General features: G+C 33.9%; 1 protein-coding gene across 5 annotated transcripts in view; it reads left to right on the forward strand.

Annotated features, from left to right (window-relative positions):
* The window catches only part of LOC138323053 (tyrosine-protein phosphatase non-receptor type 11-like), a 58,056-nt gene extending 38,014 nt beyond the window's left edge, over nucleotides 1–20,042 (forward strand). For all 5 annotated transcript variants that reach the window (XM_069267393.1, XM_069267408.1, XM_069267400.1 and 2 more), the window contains 5 exons: nucleotides 579–736; nucleotides 1,718–1,785; nucleotides 3,384–3,535; nucleotides 5,818–5,927; nucleotides 10,112–20,042. In XM_069267393.1, coding sequence (XP_069123494.1) covers nucleotides 579–736; nucleotides 1,718–1,785; nucleotides 3,384–3,535; nucleotides 5,818–5,927; nucleotides 10,112–10,181 — 558 coding nt within the window. In that variant the 3' untranslated portion in view covers nucleotides 10,182–20,042. The remainder of the gene's footprint in view (nucleotides 1–578; nucleotides 737–1,717; nucleotides 1,786–3,383; nucleotides 3,536–5,817; nucleotides 5,928–10,111) is intronic.
* Nucleotides 20,043–21,116: the final 1,074 nt, after the last annotated feature.

Raw genomic sequence — 21,116 nt, forward strand, 5'->3', positions numbered from 1 at the left:
TTTAGATTTAGAGTTTTAAAAATCAGCTTGATTCAATTGCAATTTACAGTTACAATTTTAAGTTAAGTTGCCCTTTGCACTAAATATGATATTGGATCTTTGTTGTGAACTTGATAACTTGTGCAAATATTCACGAAAATTATTGAAACATTTTATGTAGATTGACATAAGAAAAAACAAATATGAAAAATGTTCTTATTCCATCGTAACTGATGGAGTTATTGCCCTTTGCATTAATAAGCATTTTTGGAAATTACATCCATGATGAATTAATAAATTTATTGTATTTTAATATTCTCTATTATCATGTGTTAAAAATATTGTTACCTTCCCAAAAAAATGTTTCCTATTTCGTAAATTTTTGTCAAAGGAACAAAAGACATTAGTTGGCTAGTAAATGACATAAAAAATTTGTATCATATATCAGGTGACCGTTAAGGCCCATGAGCCTCTTGTTTTCTCTACTGTATATAATTGTACTGTGTTTTATTGTACCAAAAATCAGATAATGATTTCAGATAATCAGGTCCATGGGCCCCTTGTTCAAAATTAGACTGTGATATATTTAATGTTTGCAGTCAACAGAAGGACCAAGAAGCATCTTCCAGTTCCATTTCCTCACTTGGCCTGACTATGGTGTCCCGTCTGATCCAGGCAGCGTTCTCAACTTCCTAAATATTGTAAATGCCAAACAAGAATCTATACCTAAGGCTGGTCCTATCATTGTGCATTGCAGGTAAATCACAGTTATTGATCTCAGTTCTGTATTCATAAAACTTATAACACATTTTGAGCTCAGACTTTAACAATAAGGCAGATATCAGTCGTTTTAATTGTGTCACTGTAACATAGATTTTTAGGTCATATGTCAAACAAGAGATTTTATTAGGTTCGGTGTCATGCACTGTCCACCATGTACCGTCCATGAACACTTCCTTGTGAACAAGATAACTTGAGTTATCCACCAAGCTTAATGAAACTTTGTACTATGAAGACAAACATTAGAAAGTTCTTCTTCTTCATAACCACTTGACGGAATTTAACGAAATTTAAACTGGTAGCATCCTTATGGGGCAATAATTGAAAATTGTACGAATGGTTTGACCCCCTGGGGGCCTGATGGGCAGGGTCAAAAGGGATGAATTTAGCTATTTCCATTTAAATGACTTCCTCTTTGAAACTTAAGCATTGGATAGCACTCTGGTAACATCCTTATGGGAAGGGGACTCAAAATGGTACAAATTGTGGGGCTGACCCTCCAGGACCTGAGCGGCGGGAAAAAAAGAGGTCAATTTGGCTATTTTCATATAAACAACTTCCTATCTGAAACTAAGCAATGGATAGTACTTATAATTCCGTTGGTAACATCCATATGGGGTGGGGAATCAAAATTCAACAAGTGGCTGACCCCTGGGAGCCTGAGGAGTGGAGCCAAAAAGGATAGATTTGGCTGTATTCATATAAACAACTTTTTCTTTGAAACTTAGCATTGAATAGCACTGGTAACATCCTTATGAGGTGGAGATTCAAAATTGTACAAATTGTGGGGTTGAACTCAGGGGGTCTTATGGGTGGGGCCAAAAGTGTCAATTTGGCTACATTGTATAAAATTGTAAGAGTTTTTATGATAATTACTAAATAAACTAGCTGAGCGATACAGGCCCTCTGGGCCTCTTGTTTCTAGCTGGCATTAATTTTCATGTTTCTGCTATTTCAGTGCTGGAATAGGAAGAACTGGGACTTTCATTGTAGTCGACATAATTATCAATCAAATCAAAACTTTTGGTAAGTATTAAGGAGGGTTTGATTACTTATTGACTTAAGCCATACTTTGTACGGTTTGAGTCTAAGGGATTACATCCAGTAACCTTTCAACTCTGTAATTTAAATACTGTTAACCTTTAACATTCTGATTTAATTGCCATTGAGTTACATGTATATCTGACATGGATGCACTATTTTTCTTGTTATTATAATACTACAAAGTCTGTCCTAGAAACTGATATAAATAAAGGCTATATATTTTTTTTTTGGATCACTTTGTTTCAATAAACGTAAAAAACAATCAAATTTATGTAATGTTCTAATCTCACTAACAAAGACGTAACTTTCGGGGTCTCACTAAAATCATGAATATTAATACATGTGCTACGTACATGATATTGTTGATCAATGTAACAGCCTTGAAATCTTCTTTTGCGCCTTTCTCCTCAAATTCACATGAAAATCATATGCGAATGAATCGACATAAACGTTATTTTCAGAACATAAGAATGATATCACTATACAAACTAAAATTATAATTAACCTGAATCTTCCTGTTTCATCTGGTAATTTCTAGTTTCAGCATGACCCGAAATTGCTTCTAACTTTTGGCCTAGTTTTGGTTTTGAGTAAAAACATGTCCCTAGTTATAGACTTGTAAGGAAGCAAGGCATAGTTACCACTGTCAAGTAATAAAGGAGGCAACTCACAAAATTCAGGCATTAAATTAAAATAGCAAAGTTGGTCATCACACTATTTTTAGTATACCGGGTAAAACAAGAAAAATGCAAAATGATTTCCCCTGTTTATCTTTTTCGTAAAAGATGTAAAAAAAAAAAAGGCTGGATCATGAAACTTGTAAATTACATTACTTCAAAATCTTCTTTATAACAGCATTTTATATGGAACATTATTATTGTTTATCGGTAAATGTTTTCTGTACAATTCACAAATGGATATAGGGACAAATATCTTTAAATTTTCTTTAAGTACCATTATGCATTTGGGGGTAAAATTATCGTTACCAAACTTTGCTGAATGATAGAGCATTTATTTATTTGTATGAAAAAATCAGCTAATGAAAAATGTGTTTCCATATTTTTTTAAAAACAACAGAAAACCCCCCGTATAAGAGGGCATTTTCCGAAATCCTTGCCACAGCTAGAGCTTAAACAGTCTCAAGCTACAAAATGTAAACATATCGAGTTTGCGTGCGCAGGCAGAAAAAAGTGGAATTTCCTAAACAAACTTTGTTTGACACTACTAGTCATAGAGTTCTTCATGGAATGTAATCAAATCTGGCAAGGAACATCTTTGAGAGAAGAGGAACAGTTTTGGAATAAATTTCGGCTGAGTGGGGGCGTGAATAGGGAAATTAAATGTAAATTTCCTTCAGAAATAATGATCCTGTATATTTGTATTCAGAATATTACTTAGCATTACAAACCATATGAGCGATACATGCCCTCTGGGCCTTTCGTTAACTTGTGTTATTTACTAAAAAAGTCCAGGTGAGCAATACAAGCCCTTTGGGCCTCTTGTTGTCTGTTACTAATAGTGTACTTATTCTATATTTCTGTTGACCGTTAAGGCTCATTGGGCCTCTTGTCTAATTGCAGGTCTTGAGTGTGAAATAGATATCCAGAAGACGATACAGATGGTGAGGTCTCAGAGATCAGGGATGGTTCAGACAGAAGCTCAGTATAAGTTTGTCTATATGGCTGTGCTACACTATCTGGAGACAGAAAAACAACGCAAACGAGCTGAAGAAGTAAGTCAAATTTGTTTTGTCCTTTTTAACTGGTGGGCAGAGTCCAACAGCTTATACTATGGTGTGTTGAAAAGGACCTTGGCAACAAGCATGCTGTGATCAAGGGCAACAAAGTTTGTTCAGATGGATAACCTTGACCTCCATTCAAGGTCACAAGGGTCAAATAGGCTAAAATATTTAAAAGACTCCTACTTAATGACCAAGAGACCTAGGGACCTGATATTATGCCTTTTACATGTTGGGATGAAGGGTTATCAAGTTTGTTCAAATGAATGACCTTGACTTTCATTCAAGGTCATAGGGGCCAAATAGGCTTAAATATCTTGATACAACTTCTGCTTCATAACTAAGAGGCCTAGAGACCTGATATTTGGCATGTGACATGCTGGGATGAAGGGCTACCAAGTTTGTTCAAATGAATTGCTTTGACCTTCATTCAAAGTCACAGGGGTCAAATAGGCTTAAATCTTCAAACAACTTCTAAATAACCAAGAGTCTTAGGGACCTGATATTGGGCCTCTGGCATGCTGGGATGAAGGGCTACAAATTTTGTTCAAATGAATGACCTTGACCTTCATTCAAAGTCACAGGGGTCAAATAGCCTATAATCGTGAAACGACTTCTTAATAACCAAGAGGCCAAGGGACCTGATATTGGGCCTCTGGCATGCTGGGATAAAGGGCTACAAATTTTGTTCAAATGAATGACCTTGACCTTCATTCAAGATCACAAGGGTCAAATAGGCTAAAATCTTTACACAACTTCTTGTGAATAACTAAGATGCCTAGAGATTGGATATTGGACTTAAAGCATGGTGGGGATCAAGACTTGAAGCATGGTGGGGATCAAGGGACTTTCATAGTCTAATTCATCAAATATATCAGAAACTGGAGTTGTTCTTTGTATTGCCTTATTTGTTTGCTATTACTACATTCTTTGAGGTGTTTTATTGTGCCAATAGTCAGATGACTGCTATGGGCCATGGGCCTCTTGTTCTTCTTACCACTATTTTAAAAAAAATACTGAAAGGATCTTTCTCAAATTCCATATGTAGGTTACCCTAGGACCCTAGTCCTGTATATTGCATTTTAGCACTGATCTGTCAACAAGATGGCCGGCAGGCAACCATGTTGAATTTTGAAATTTTTGTTACCACGATTTCTCAGAAAGTATTGAAGGGATCCATCTCAAATTTCATAGGTAGGTTCCCCTAGGGTCCTACTTTTTGCATATTGCATTTTGGGATCGATTCATCAATAAGATGGCTGACAAGCCGCCATCTTGGATTTTGATAGTCAAATATTATTGCCGCTATTTCTCAGAATGTACTAAAGGGATTTGTCTCAAATCTCATACCGGTAGGTAGGTTCCCTATAATTTCGACCCTAGTTTTCGCATCTTGTATCTAACCGATTAACAAAATGGCCGACAGACAGCCATCTTATATTTTGATAGTTGATAATTGTTACCACTATTTCTCACAAAGTTACAAAGGGATCTGTCTCAAATTTCATAGATAGGTTCCCCTAGTGCCCATGATGTGTATATTGTGTTTTGGGACTTATCAGTCAACATGATGGACCATAGGCAGCCATCTTGGATTTTTGTAGTTGAAAAATGTTTCCTCCATTTCTCGGAAAGTACTGAGGGGATCTGTCTCAACTTTCGCAGGATGGTTTCCTTTCCCTTGGACCCTATTTGTGCATGTGGCATTTAGGACCAATCCATCAACAAGATGGCCAACAGGAGGCAGTCATCTTGGATTTAGATATTTAAAGTCTAAAAAGTAGAGAAGATCACTCATTCCAATGTCATGACTCTGACATAGATCGATCATTCTTTGGTAGGCGCCAATATCCCTCTGGGATCTCTTGTACTATACTGTCATCAGACATTTTCTAATCGTAAGGCATACTGAGCTGGGCCCTTAATGACGTGTCAGTATTCTAGTTATGTAAATGACCATAGCTGCAGGACATCAATCTGCATTAACATAGTTCACAGTAGTGTGTGAAGGAATGAGAATAAAAAGAATAAGAAAAATTGTAGTAGCTGCTGTTACCAATATTTTGTGACATGATAATCTTTTATGAAGGACATAATTAGAGTTGTTTTTGATAGAGCTATGTCCCTTTATGGCTCTCTTTGATGAAAATAATCTGAGTTGAGGATGTTTGTAAATAGCATACTTTATTCCTCAACTGTCACACTGTCATGTCATCCTTAAAATTGGTTTTAATATTTCCTGAAAAAGCTTACACCAGTGTTTTATTGATTTACAGCAAAGTGTTGGACGGGAATACACAAACATCAAGTACACAGAGGGTGCTAGGGTCCAACCCCGCCCTCAACCTACACCTCAACCACAGCCCCGCAAGAAGGAACTACCAAAGTAAGTCCACAGCGGTCAATAAGGTTTCACGAGTGATTGGTGGTATAAAATTTATTTCACATGAGTGAGTTATTTTTTGAAAGTTACAAAATACATCAGCTTCCTGCGAGAGAGACTAGATTCCATATCCTAAAATCTTGAGTTGTGTTAGCAGTTTCTACCACAATTAATCCATCTACAAGACCAGATTAAGATAACTTTATTTGCCTCCATATTCAAATATGGTGTAGTGATATCTTCACATTTATAGGCACTCATTATTATTAATAAATTCATAATCGTATAAAGAATGTATTAAAACAAATAATTTTAATGATGAACAATATTCCATGCATTCTTACTATCTGAATGTCTTTTTGAATCTAGATTTCTAAACTGTGTATTTGCTAATATTAAGAAGGGGGGGGAGGGTTAATTGCAAGATTTTGCTAGTTCACTCAAAGTCATCAAATTAAATTCTTCAAAAGTTGAAGACAAAGAGACAAGAAATATAGCTTATAGCATGCTTGGATGAAGGTCTTCAAAGTTTGATCAAATGATTGACCTTAACCTTCATTCAAGATCACAGGGGGTCAAATAGGCTAAAATCTTTAAATGACTTCTTGTGAATAACTAAGGGGCCTAGAGACCTAATATTGGGCCTGTGACATGTTGGGATTTAGGGCTATCAAATTTGTTCAAATGAATGACCTTGACCTTCATTCAAGGTCGCATGGGTCAAATAGGCTAAAATCTTTACACAACTTCTTCTCAAGAGCTGAAAGGCCTGGGGCACTCATATTGGCGCTGTGTCATGTTGGGATGAAGACCTATCAGGTTTGTTCAAATGAATGACCTTGCCCCTGCGAGACATTGATGAATTATTCATGAATGAAATTCATGAATATTCTTCAATTAAAGATTGAATCTTGCTTTTGTCAATTTCGCAGTTCATTCACCAAAGCAAGATTCAATCCGTATATTTCAATTCATTCATATTAGATTTTTTTTATTTTTATTTTTTTTTAAATTTCGAGTTTCTGGGCTTGTGCAAGTCTACAACGAGACACGCAAGAAAATAGTGTGTCATTAAAATATAAGTAATTTAAAAGAAATAGCGCAGATATTACAATTTGTAATACATCTATTTAGAAAACAACTTTATTATCAATGTAATCCAGATGAAACATAAAACATTTACGATAGACTTGGAAGTGATTGCAAAAATGGTCTGCCGAAGATGCGGAAGACTGTGTGATACGGTTTTTTCAATATTTAGCATATTGGCCTTTATTTGAAAAAATAAGATAATGGTTTATTTCTAATTTACTAGCATTCAGCCCTTGATAAGTAATGTCATACTTGACTATAGTGTGTAATCAATGTACAGTATACATAGCAATTAATATTATCGATAGATATTAAAATGTATCAAGTAAATGCAAGTAAATAACTTATACAAATTAAATAATGAGTAAACAACAAAATCTGACACATCATAGCCGCCCAGTAATTAATAGCTACAACTAAATCAATAATTTATATCGGTTATGTTAAGAATTGTTTTAATATAAGCTATCTTGTGCAAAATGTATTTAGGTGTTTGATTTAAATTAATTAAAGTTTTAAAGCTGTATGATATAATATACTTCAAATCATCTGGCAAATAATTGAGTCAAAGGTATTTTACTAAACCAACTTACACACAAATTATATGACTTTATTTATAAAAATAGTATTGACAGCATATAAATTTAGATGCCTCTTGACATTTCTTTTAAATTTTAGGAAGTATGAATACATTTATTCGGAAAATACAGTATACTGTATGAGCATAAAGTAATATGTTTACATTGATTCATATTTCTCATAAATCACTGAAATGTTATAAGGATTCTAATACTTATGTAATATTATTGAATATATATCTTCTATATATCTGTCCATCAACAAACTTTGATTATTTTGATTTCATTATTTCATAGTTTAAGATTATGCTATTGAAGCTTACATTGATATTCTCTTGAAAATATGTACATGTATGTAAACAGATCAGATTTAGATAGTTCTTTCTAACTCTTGTGATATAAGTGAGTTTGATTTCATAGTCAAGTGATATGGTCATTTGGCTAAAATGCCTTTTTAAATTTAGATTTTTTTTTTATAGATCAATAGTTTGGGAAGACATATTGAAGTTATAATTCAAGAGCATTTGAAATACATTTTCCTTTAAACAAAATTTCTTCTAAACCATATAGCTATGAAGTCTATACAGATATATACATATCTCTACATGATCAATAAATAAGAGGCTTACAGCCTTGTCTTTGACAGCTAGCTTATAACATGCTGGGATGAATGAATGCAAAGCGCGTTCAAATGAATAACCTTTAACTTAACTAAAGGTCAAATGGATCAAATAGCCTAATACATGTACTTTTAACCCTTTACCACATGTAAGCGCCTTTGGACGCCTTTACCCCTTGCCACATGTAAGCGACTTCGGACGCCCCCGCACCATCTCAATGTAAGCGAATCTGGACGCCCGTACACGATCTCAATGCAGGCGACTCTGGACGCCATTTTGACTATCTATGTTTTGCTAGCTTCGTATCACATGATAAAAGCGCCACCTGGGTTCAGACTTTACAATTTAATTATAGATGTGACCAAATTTCTAACCAATCAAAAATCGGCACAGTGTTACTATTTAAAACTCTGAATAAATTAACAGAGAAAATCACACATGTGTTCACTGCTTCACTCATGCTACCGGGGACGCCATCATGGCTTCTGTTGTTGATATTATGGCATATATTTGTAATTATAAATACATTCGTTAGACCACACTCTGTCGTGTGTTACTTGACATTCCTTCAACATTAAAACATATATGGTACTGTAACTGATTAACTTATCGACTGTTTTGGACTTGCTTTGAAAGCAACATGACTGAAAAAAGAGGGTATACAGCGAAAGCATGTAAAGAAAAAGTAGTCAATAAGCGACAGGAGGGAAAGTGGATTGAAATCAAGTTATGCATAAAAATGTCTCTGATGTTGGAGCTCTTGTCAGCGCGATTGGATAATGGACAATTCAGATAAGAAAAACTTTCACATTTTTGGGGGGAATTAGGGTGAATTTATTTTCGCAATTAGCCAGATAAATTTGTTAATAGCGAAAATGTGAATGGGCAGCGTGAGCCCAGGTAGCCATCATGGATTTTTACAGTTAAGGAAAAGAAGGAAAAAGCAGAGATAAAGCCCCTCTTTCCTTTTACCAATATAGATCATTCAATCATGTAGGGGCCAAGATCCCTCAGGGATTTCTTGTTCTATATTATTTGTTCAGTTCCTACAGTAAACAAGTCAAAGGACTAGATATAGTAAGGGTCTTTTGTGGCCCCCAAATATGCCATTTTTCAAAGTCTGTTATTTCAAGATGTTAATCTTGCATTTCAAATATTCACTACATACCTGACATTAGAGCTATTAGGTAATATAGGAGTTCTAGTTACCATGGCAACCATTTTTATTTTACATAAATTATGCATGATGTGAAAATTTCATTAAAATTGGCCTTAAATTTTATGCAGTTTTTCATCTAGTTAACACAAGAGCGCATTCTAGAACAAACTTTGTATTTCTCAAAATGATGTTTTTGTGTCTGGTAATTCCCTTTAAATATAAAGTTTGTTCTAGGTTGTGCTAGGTTCTTGCAACCTAGAACAATAAAAAAATATGCCAAAATTGACCAAATTTTCACCAAATTTTCAAATTTGCATAATTTATGCAAAGTTACTATGGTTATATAGCAAAAACATACTGTCTGTCAACAAAAATATCATAAAGTTTTTATCAGGGGCATATTCAATATTTCAAACACAGCAACTTAATTTCTAAATAATTTATTTGAAATTTGGTAAATTTTGGGGCAAAAAAGAGCCATTGCCATATCTATTCCTTTGGTAGAATTTTTAGTATGAATAGCGTTTAGATGTTAGGAACAGATCAGCTCTGACTGACCCCAGGGGCCTGAGGTTAATTAAGGTAATGCATCTGATCAACCCAGCTAATATAAATAAAGATTGCCTAATATACAGAAAAGATCTGGGGTGTATCAATTTCACAAATTAGCTGATCTAATTTTTAAATAATTCTTAACAAAGTTTAAATATAACTGAACCATTTTTTTTTTGTTTGCAGGACACCTGAAGAACCTGGCCAGATCTACCAAAATGTTCCAAAGGTTTCATCTAGTGGAAACATTAGATAATGAGCAATGTTATACACTCCAACAGTGGATAGATATTCTTTTGATTCACAACTAACTACCCGGTAACTTGCCAAGAAGCTTGTGTCCAAGTGTCCAATGTCAGGTTATACTTCAATTGCTGTATTCGAAAGGTCTTGGTGACCCATGGTCTGTCATCGTTCGCCGTGTGTAAACTTTTCACATTTTGAACTTCTTCTAGTTCTAGTTCTACCTGTGCAATTTAGCTGAAACTTTCCTGAAATTATCCTGACATGGCCTAACCAACTGTTGATACTCTTCGAGTTGATCTAAAATCCAAGATGGTTGCCACAACCGTCATCTTAAAAACACATATTGAACTTCTTCTTAAGTTCTACCAGTGAGATATGTCTAAAACTTATTATCCTGACATGGTCTTGACAAAGTGTTGTTACATTTTGGGTTGATCCCAAATTGATGATGGTCACCTTGACACCTGGATATATCTTCTTTCCTATATATGATTGTGCCAAGGTAGTCGGATGACTGTTAAAGGCCTTGGACCTATCGCTTATCTACATATGATATGGTAGTTATCAATTGTTCATACTGGCTTTTGAGTATAAAATTGTAATGTATGAAACATTTTGACTGACTGACAAAATATGAAACAGGCATTCTAATTGATCATGATGTAATGTTTTCCATGAAGTTATAAATCTAATTGGCTTTTAATTATGTCCCTTATATACTTTTGTATATATGTATTTGATATTCTGATTGGCCATAATACGTATTAATCCATATCAATTGGACCTTGTAATTGGCTAATTTAGCCAATCATATAGAATATTTGTTTAATTATGATTTTACTGTTTCTATGATGATTTGTTTAGTCCTGTAAAGACATGAAAAATAGAGACCTAACCACCAAATAATTGCAACAGAATTTGTTTTCTGCTTTTTGGGTTTGAGGTTTCTAGTATTTTAACAAGTTTTAACAAATCATGTTTTCCGAATGTTGTTTTTTTAACACTAAAAACTTAAGAATATAAAGGAAGTCTGACTTTTGAATGCTTTTAAAGTACAATATCTGCTCATAATAAGGTAAACACAGTGTAAAGCTAGTACATTAATAATCCGAAATAAAAGGCCAAAATAAACTCAAAGTAAAATATTCAGCCACTATTAGGCCTTCGTCAGTCCAAAATATCTGCTATTTCTGTAATATTATCTTGAAATATGAAATCAGGTGTATAGTAAGGCAAACTTTAGTAAAGTCAAGTTGACTGAATCTGCCAATTTGAAGTGTTTTTTAGCTCACATGGTCCAATGGACCAAGGTGAGCTGATGTGATACCGCGGCGTCTGGTATCAATACTAATTATTTAAGTTTATATTTGGCTTTAAAGTTGATCAATGAAGCAAATATCCCTATTTTAGGTCATGGTGACCTATTGCAATAGTCTTTTTGCCGTAGTTGTGCGCCATCCTTCGTCCGTCTTGCGTCGTCCATTGTGCTACGTCCGTTAACATTTCTCTGTAAACGCAATGACTTGAGTAAATATAAACGGAGCTTAATGAAACTTTGTGTTTAGACTAATATTGGAAAGATCTCGGATGAGTTTGAAAATCAGTATGATTTGACAGTAATATATGGAGTTATTGCCCTTTGCACTAATAATTATTATTGGACCTTGTGAAGGCGATAACTTAGTAAAATATAAACCACTTTCTATGTAGACTACCATTGTAATATTTGAAAATTAGCTTGATTCGACTCTTACTTATTTACAGAGTTATTGCCTTTTGCAATAATAATCATTTAACCTTGTGAACACAGTAATGTAAGTAATGTGAGCTTAATGAAACTTTGTATGTAGACCTATTAAATGGATGTTCCTATTTCATGAACAAAAGGCATCAGTAAATATGCCTATTGATATGCCTATTGTTTTTTTTTTGTTTTTTTTTGGGGGGGGGGGGGGGGTCAAGAAAAACATTTTTTCAAAGTTTGATTTATTGGGACTTTTTTTCTTTTATAAAACAAAGTCAGATATGTATGAAAAACAAAGAAACAATTCTGTTGCAATTATTTTGGGTTAAAACCCTATCTTTACTAGACCAGCTATGAATAAAGACAAAAAATTGATAAAATAAGTGTTGAGTGCTTTTGCTTTATCAAAAGGAGCTCTTCAGAATGTTTATTTTGAATCATGCCTCTATATATATTTAAAAAGGACCAGTAAAACAAGTATGTTTTCTGTTTTACTGATATATTGGTTTATCCTACTTGAATTATTGAGCTTAAGATGGAAATTGTTATGAAGTTCAAATACATATTAAATGGATGTACATAATATTTTAGATGATAAGTTAAACATTGTTATGTCTATCAAATAGTAATTATTATGTTTTTTTCATAAACGATGATGAATCTGCTTTCATTCATGAATCTGCTTTCATTTTTAGCTCACCTACCGAAAGGGCAAGTGAGCTTATGCTGTGGTGCAGCTTCTGTCATCCGTCTGTCGTCTGGCCGTCCCGTGTCAATTGTTCCATTTAAACAACTTCTTTTTTCAAACGTTAGAGTCCTGAAATTTAACTTATAGCATGCTGGGATGAAGGGCTACAAAGTTTGTTCAAATGATGACCTTGACCTTCATTCAAGGTCACAGAGGTCAAATAGGTTAAAATCTTGAAACAACTTCTTCCTTATAACCGTAAAGCGTAGAGACCTGCTATTTGGCCTCTGACGTGCTGGGGCATGATATAAATTCTTATTCACTCTCCTATTTGTTAATAGGATTTGTGCAGCCCAAATATTGTTTTGATAATTTGTCAGGATATTGCTTTTGATAAATGAAAAATCAAGTCCCACCCAACGAATCGCCTAGCTTTTAGCGCTATCGGTTGGTTTTGGTCGTGATTACGGGTAGTGTCAACTACAGTTCAGAGATAATGAGCTAGTCAGTCAAGTGGTCTTGTGATGTCACAGTAGTCCGTGACTTCACAAGGTAAGCCTTAGTACTATGCATGTATACAGCATATATACGTATACACAGAGACTTAGATATTATATTTAAGTCTCTGGTATACGTTAGATCTACAATCTGAGTTTTTCAAGTAAATTGTTATTCTAGCTTTATGATGTAGATATTTTCAGTTTCAAAACATTCCATTTACACCATTTCTAACATTCAAACAAGCATATATCTAACTTTAGATTAGATAATCAGTCCAATTTGATAGCGATAATAAAATGATGTTTTGATCAGTCTGGACTGAGATTTAGATAACATATTATATGTAAATTTCTGTGTAATAAAAAACAGTATAATGTAACCCTATTTCTTTACAAGTAAAATCACAAAAATAAGCATGAATATATCTAAAATGCCTGTTTTTATTTCAAACTTCTGCCATAACGATGCAAACACAGCACAGTTTTTGTGTAAAAATAACATGTGGACGGTTTTCAGTTGTTATATTGGAGTAACGGTACCGAACTTTAGCCGAAAAAATAATATGTGTATCTATATTGTTGCCTTTGAAACTTTATCAATAACGTTAACTAAAAAGCAGAAATATACATCAATGATAATTCTAATATATGTTTCTAAATTACAGTATAAGTGCAGATTTAAATTCATTATTTTAAAATTATACTAAATCCTAAAAATAGTATATTCATTGTCGATCCTTTTGTATATAATACAGAGAATTAAATAGTATAATATATGAACATTCCATCGTATAATCCAAAAAGTAACCACATAAAGTGTTAAATGTGAAAAATAAAATTACTTGTATACAGGCATTATAAATATATATAATATCTTGTACCTGTTTTAAATATACTTAGTGATATTTAAATTAGTATATTAAGTGTGGTAATGCTGAAACCCTTCGTGAATGACTATAAATAGATTGGAAACGGTGAAAATACATGCTTAGAAATCTTACTAATACCTTATAAACTATGGAAGATTGCTATATGCCACGATTCCGTATAATTACAGTATTTGACTGGAATAATTTTTAAAATTAAACCTTAAGTTGAAATAGTTCTTAGAACCATTTTTGTTTCTGAATAAGTCAACTTCCATTAATGTTTTACCTGTGTACGACATATATATATGTCATATATATTCCTACGTGTATAGATCAGGGATATTTTATTTCCATTTGCTTTTACATCTTCATTTTAAAAATGGAGTTGTCCATAAAAAAAAAAAAAACCTAGAGCATAGATGTATAGGGTTTCCATAGTTCGAATCACAATCCAATTAAGGGTGTCCTAACCTGCTTGACAGTAAGACAATAGCAACTACCCAATCAAGTCCACCGAATAGCAAATTGCTCGCGGCCAGGTAATTACAAGTGTCCGTAAGTTCGATGAATGGCGTTGTGTACAAAAAACATCCTGGTCTAGGTATTACATAACAATCAAACCAAAGGCATGGCTAATTATATATCTATATTGGAAATTTGAAAGCGACCGCACGGTCTGAAAAAATAGTTTGTTTGTTTTGCTTAATTAAATATCTCAATATTTTTATCTTTTATAATATCAAAAATGAATTTTTTCTACCACATGTTGAAACGTATGAAGATATCATAATAAATGTATCTTAATTAATTTGGTTAGCAACACACAGCACAATGTTTGTAATGAGCAATTATCGGTGTGTACGCACGTCAAGCATCATATCCTTGATGCTTTAATCAAGGATTTCTTTAATTTCATTTTACAGTTGCCAACTTTGCAATTCATAATGTATCAAAGATACAGACTACAGGAAAATATTATCTTATTAAAACTTATTCGTTGCTGATCCTCGACAAAAAATCCAAAACCGTCTGTGTGGATTTTCTTTCGTAATTACATGAAGATACCTGCAATTAGAGCATAAATCAGAGTATTTGAAACATCAAATTTCACACTTAAAGTTATTTACATTTGAGCCAAAGTTATTGTACAATTAACTTCACTCAAAGTAATCATAAAAAATAGTTGATCGGCTTTTCCTGTGACCGTCGATATAGGTGATAGCACATCAGTTATAGTACAGCTACAAGCCACAGACTATTATAACGTCACTTCTGGTTTAGGGCTAGAAAATATGCATAATCGGGCGGTCAGAAAATTTGACCTCGATATCAACGGCTTACAGGTTATTCGCTTGCGCGTGATACAGAGAGGTTTCTGCACGTGCTAATAAAGCCATTTCCAGCATAAACTGAAATAATCATTTTTGACTGCACAAATCCTTTAAGTATGAACCAGGATTACCAGATAGCAGGTGAACGATTCGGGCCCATTGGGGCCTTGTTTAAGTATATTTAATGTGAAATTGTATTTTTAGCTCATGTGAGCTATATTGCTATGGAGGATCATCAGTCATCTGCTGTGTGTGTCCTCAGTCGTCTGTTGTCCCAACAAAGTGGGACACATTTGCATTGAATAATGACTAGCTAAAAGGTGCTGATTGATAATATGTCGATTTTATACGGAAAAAAAAATTCACTAATCAGTATTGCTGCCATGACCACGATCTATAAAATCCTATTCAATTCTATAGCTTCAAAATTATGATGAAGCTAGTGCAATGAAGGATAATATAGAAAAGCTTCTGAACAATATGCTGGTTCAAAAATTGAAAATTAAAAATATCCAAGATGGTCACTACGGCAATAAATATTAGAGGAACTCACGAAAATGACCTTATTTTTTGTTTGTGGACAAGATAATCAAGACTGGAACATAATATTATGCCTTTATGACCCCGATGGTAGTGTGATATGGTGGTTTATTTACCTGAAGGTGTTAGGGAAATATTACATCTAAGGGAAAATGAATTTTTTATTATTCCAAAAAATCAAGATTGTATGGGTTAAATAGTACTTAATTTTGAGATGAGTAAAAATGACGTTTTTCTCTTTGTTCGTCATTGGTGTACAATCGAAAGGGAAGATAACTCCGTGTGAAAGACGGGCGGTTACCATAAGGGCACGCGCCCTTGGGAAATATGATGTTTTATTTCCCCGACGGAAACACGACGTTTTATTTCCCTGTCATGTGATATGTTTCAACAAATCACAGAAACTATCATAAACATATAATAATATGTACAGGTATAATAATAGCTGATCTTCTGACCCAATACCATGGAACGGTGTCCGCTGTCTGTCCGTCAACATTTCTTTGGAATCGCTACTAGTGATAGAGTTCTACATGGATTGTAATCATTTTGGTCATAAGCATCCTTTTGGACAGGGGGAGGGGGAATTTGTATAAATCTTTGTTCTGACCCCTTGGGGCAGGAGAGCAAGGCCCAATAGCATAGATAAAATTAAATCCTTTAAATTACTACTACAGTTATAGAATATGTATGGCTTGAACAGGACCAGGAATGTCTGTAATCAATGTGGTAAAAGCTGATATGGTACTAACACAACGAGCTGAATAACTACTTTGGATCAGTCTTTAACCCACCAGAAAGTGAATATCCACCACACTTCCAAGAGAGACTATATCATTAGGAGTTTATACAAGAGTGGGAATCACAACAAAGTGGAGAACTACCGTCCAATAAGTCTTACTTCAATCCAAAGCAAAATTCTTCTAAAGAATTATTAGGGACACAAGCTTGTAGATCATAGGACAGGAATCCTCTCTTCACAGAACATCCACATGGCTTCAGATCTGGCAAATCCTGTACATCAATCTATTCGAGGTCCTTGAACGTTGGGCGGAAGCCATAGACAAAGGGAGGAATGTCGAATCAATTTACATTGACTTCAGTAAAGCTTTTGATAAAGTCCCTCACAAACATCTACTTAAAAACTAAAGGGTTACGCTATCACTGGAAAAATACTGAAATGGATAGAAGACTTCTAATCCAACCTACAACAACGAGTTGTTATTGGTGGTGAAACTTCTTGACTAGTAGATGTATCACCTACTCGAAGTAGTCTGCCATATAGTACAATAAAACTATTTGCTGACGACTCTAAAATTTTTAGAAACAACAATAGCCCGACTGAGTCTCAAGAACTTCAAGCCAACATAGACAGTGTACTTCACTTGGACTAGAGACTGGAAAATGGCCTTGAACACTAAAAAATGCAAACACCTCAACATAGCTAGGCAGTCTACAATAAGACACACATTATTCCTTCCCACAAAATGAACAAATATAGAAGGTACAGTGTGAGAAAGATTTCGGTGTACTTTTCGACAACAAACTTAAATTTAGTCAGCATGTTAGTCAAGCAGTTAACAAAGGAACTAGCATACTGAGGCTAATATTCAGGACATTTGTCTATATAGATATAACTATGTTCTTACCCTATACAAAAGTCTAATTAGACCCAACTTAGAATATGCAACTCAGGTATGGTCTTCATTGCTAAAAAAATATCAGATAGCTCTTGAAAACGTACAACGAAGAGCCACTAAAAGAGTTCACTCTATTGAAAATCTGCATACCATTCAAGACTTAAAAAGTTTGGACTTCCCACCTTAGAATACAGACGTAAAAAGGAACAATGTAATAAAAGTATATAAAATTCTGAACGGAATAGATAAACTAGATAAAGACAAGTTATTTACAATGTCTTCAGCCAGTACTAGAGGTAATCATTTAAAACTCTTTAAGAAACAGAGCAGGACTTATGTCCCATAAAGTATATTTAGTCGGCGAGTGGTAGATTCGTGGAACTCCCTTCCAAACTCCGTAGTAGAAGCCCCTACCCTAAACTCGTTTAAAAACTGACTGAAAACTCACTGGAAATCAATACCATTCAAGTTTTATCCCTGTTTTTATAAGGCACATCCGGACAACAACAACCTAGTAAATGAACAAAACGGGCCACAACTAGCTGGAACCAGCTAACTAGGTGTCAAAGAAGAGGCAACAGGTAGCCAAATCACCAAATCTGCAGGCCAAATATATATCCTTTCGGGAAGGGGAACAGAGTTTGTATAAATCTTGACTCTGACCACTGGGGAAGGACGGAAAGGGCCCCATAGGAAGGTGTGAACAATGGTAAATCCCTGGAATTATTATTGGATTATTATCAAATTTGGCCAGAAACATTCTTGGGGGAATGAGAACAGAGTTTATGTAAATCTTGGCTCTGGCCAGAAGGGGTGGGACCCAATAGGGAAATTAATGGAAAATCTTTTTGGAAAAAAACACTGAACCTGTACATATATTCAGGACATTTCTTGACATAATAAACCAGGTGAGTGATACAAGCCCTATTGGCCTCCTGTTATTCCATTATTAGGCCATCTGACCTGAAGCCATACACCATGTTACCCGCTGTCCACAAACATTTTACATTTTGAACCTCTTCCTTGATATCCAAGATGGCTACCATATCTGCCATCTTGAAAACACTTTTTGAACTTCTATCAGTGTAATCTAGCTAATAGTTGCCTGAAATGATCCTGACTTATTTGTTGGGTAATGTGAAATTCAAGATGGCTTCCACATCCACTATCTAAAAATAATATTTTGAAATTCTACTGATGCTAAATATTAAAGGATTTAAAGGGAAGAATAAAAAATGTTTTTAGACCATCTCATAAATGTTGCCATGTCTATCCAAAATCCAAAATGAACACCAAAGTCACCATGCATCCCGAAAATTCATTGAGGACCCTGTTTACCAGATAATCGTTATGGCATTTTGGCCTCTTGTTTTTTTATCTACACACAACCATTATAACTACATTTCTAATATTTATTTCAACAACATAACTAATATGACACCTTGAAATGACAGATTTATACAGATTTGTTGATATTGATTTTGTTTAAAATGTGTTATATAATGTAATACAAAATTCCCAAGGCTTGTGTCTCTGCTAATCAGGTCATTCATTTATACTTGATACAGATTCTGAAATCATGAACAGTCTTTTAATTTAAAGCTGTATGACTTTTATAAGCCAAACAAAATGGTACCAAGGAGTATGTAGTAAAGTTTTTAAAGCTGTGAAACAGCAATCATATAACGACGCTCACTCGCTCAGCCGAGCTTCAGCTCATCAAATCACCAAAACCAATCTGCTGTGAAAAGTAACTGCTGTTTTGTTTTCTTCACATCATAGCTCAATATGTATGGTATGAATGAATAACAAATTTTCATGAAATAACGTTACAAATGGACATTTTTCTTGGATTGGGAAATTGACAAAAAAATTTTTTTAATTAGTATCTTCTTTAGTATAGTTTTTTTTCAGATTTATTAAAAAAAACTCTATGGAATAAAGCATTTAAACATTATATGTATATTTTAGTAATTAAAGGTAGCTGGAATATTATGGGTTCGAGCTCATTGTCTTCCTTCCCATTTTCCAGTCAAAAACACTATACAATCTAGTCTTATAGAAGAACAATTTATTTCTTATTTAATCTATTGATAAAAATTCTATATTGTCTTGTATAAAAGCTGAAAATCATGATGTACTCATTGAAGTTAGTATTTAATGTTCTTTGTGAGAAATATTGCATCAATTTAGTACTTAATTCACTCTAACTGATAAATCGATTAAACCCATTTCTTCGTGTCACTCCTTGGTTTTCAATCACAGTGACCAAGGTACTTGTAGAATCTAAAACAGATGTTCCCATCTTGCCAAAAAATGATGTTATGTACTAATATATATGTACATAGTCGTATACAGTGGACCCGCTATAATCTGGACACCGATAATATGAAAAAATGTACCAATGGCATATAGACTGATTTAGTACACATAGTGTACAGATTATATTGAGGGTCCGCTGTATATCCTTGGTGTATAGTTAAGCATTACTTAATGTATGAAATAGTCTCTCACTGTTTGTGTCAAAATGTCAAATAAATCTTATAATGATGTAATATCTTCCAAGTCTTAATTGTTTTATATGATACAGTTATCCGAAATTGACAAAATAAAGAGTAAAACATTCAATACATATGAAAAGAACATGGCTGTGGTTTTAGCTCGCCTATACAATTTTTCACCAACAAAGAAGCCATGAGACCTTACATTGAGATAAAAAGCTTCATTCCAGGTCACGGAAATAAAAAAAATATGAACTCCCATTTAAAAAGCCATTTATAAATTCCAAAATTTAAAGCTTCATGTACATATGTTCAAAAATTTGCTTCATTTTCCGATGAACACAAAATTTCTACCATTTAACAAACAGAAAACATGATAAACATGCTGAGAACTGAATAATTCAAATATTTTTTTTTTCAAAAATTTGACCTCATGATAATTTCTTTCATGCTTATTGAAAGTCATCCTTATTTATAGGACTACATGTATATGGATATATTTGGTAGTTTCCTCGATGTATCGTTTTTAGTGCACATAAAAAGACAGACTTTGTAAAATAAAGACATAAAAGAAAGCCAAACTTATCATAATCCACATATATTTATCCAATGCTGATGATCAAGGTATTTTTAAGCTCTCTCCTCGTCCTGTAGTCAAACCGAGCTGACGACGAAAACCATTCTTCAAACATACCTTCCGGTTGCCAACGATTTCATGCCCCACACACTACAACAGTAAGTTACGTCATTTATCATTATTCTGCCGGTATAATCCAGGATTTATTTGTTTGTTCGTTTTTCTTGAACAGCCCATCGACAGCCAGGGTCATTTGAGCCAAACGAACATCAGCATTGATACAGTTTTTAAAACATACTTTATGGTAAAAAATAGTGCATTCTAAATACTTTTATGTTTTGAAAGGCGTTTTAACCGGCGTTTTAAAGTTTTAATGACAATTTTCAGTTAAAACACAATCATGAAAAAGTGGATAAAATTATAAGAAGAGGAGACAATTAAAAAGCGATAAAAAGTGATAACGTCACATGATACTATGTGTCTTATGGTATAAATCTAAATATCCTTATGGTATACATCTAAATATCCTTATGGTATAAATCTAAATATCCTTAT

The sequence above is a fragment of the Argopecten irradians genome, chromosome 1, assembly GCF_041381155.1.
Source record: "Argopecten irradians isolate NY chromosome 1, Ai_NY, whole genome shotgun sequence".
NCBI classification, from domain to species: domain Eukaryota; kingdom Metazoa; phylum Mollusca; class Bivalvia; order Pectinida; family Pectinidae; genus Argopecten; species Argopecten irradians.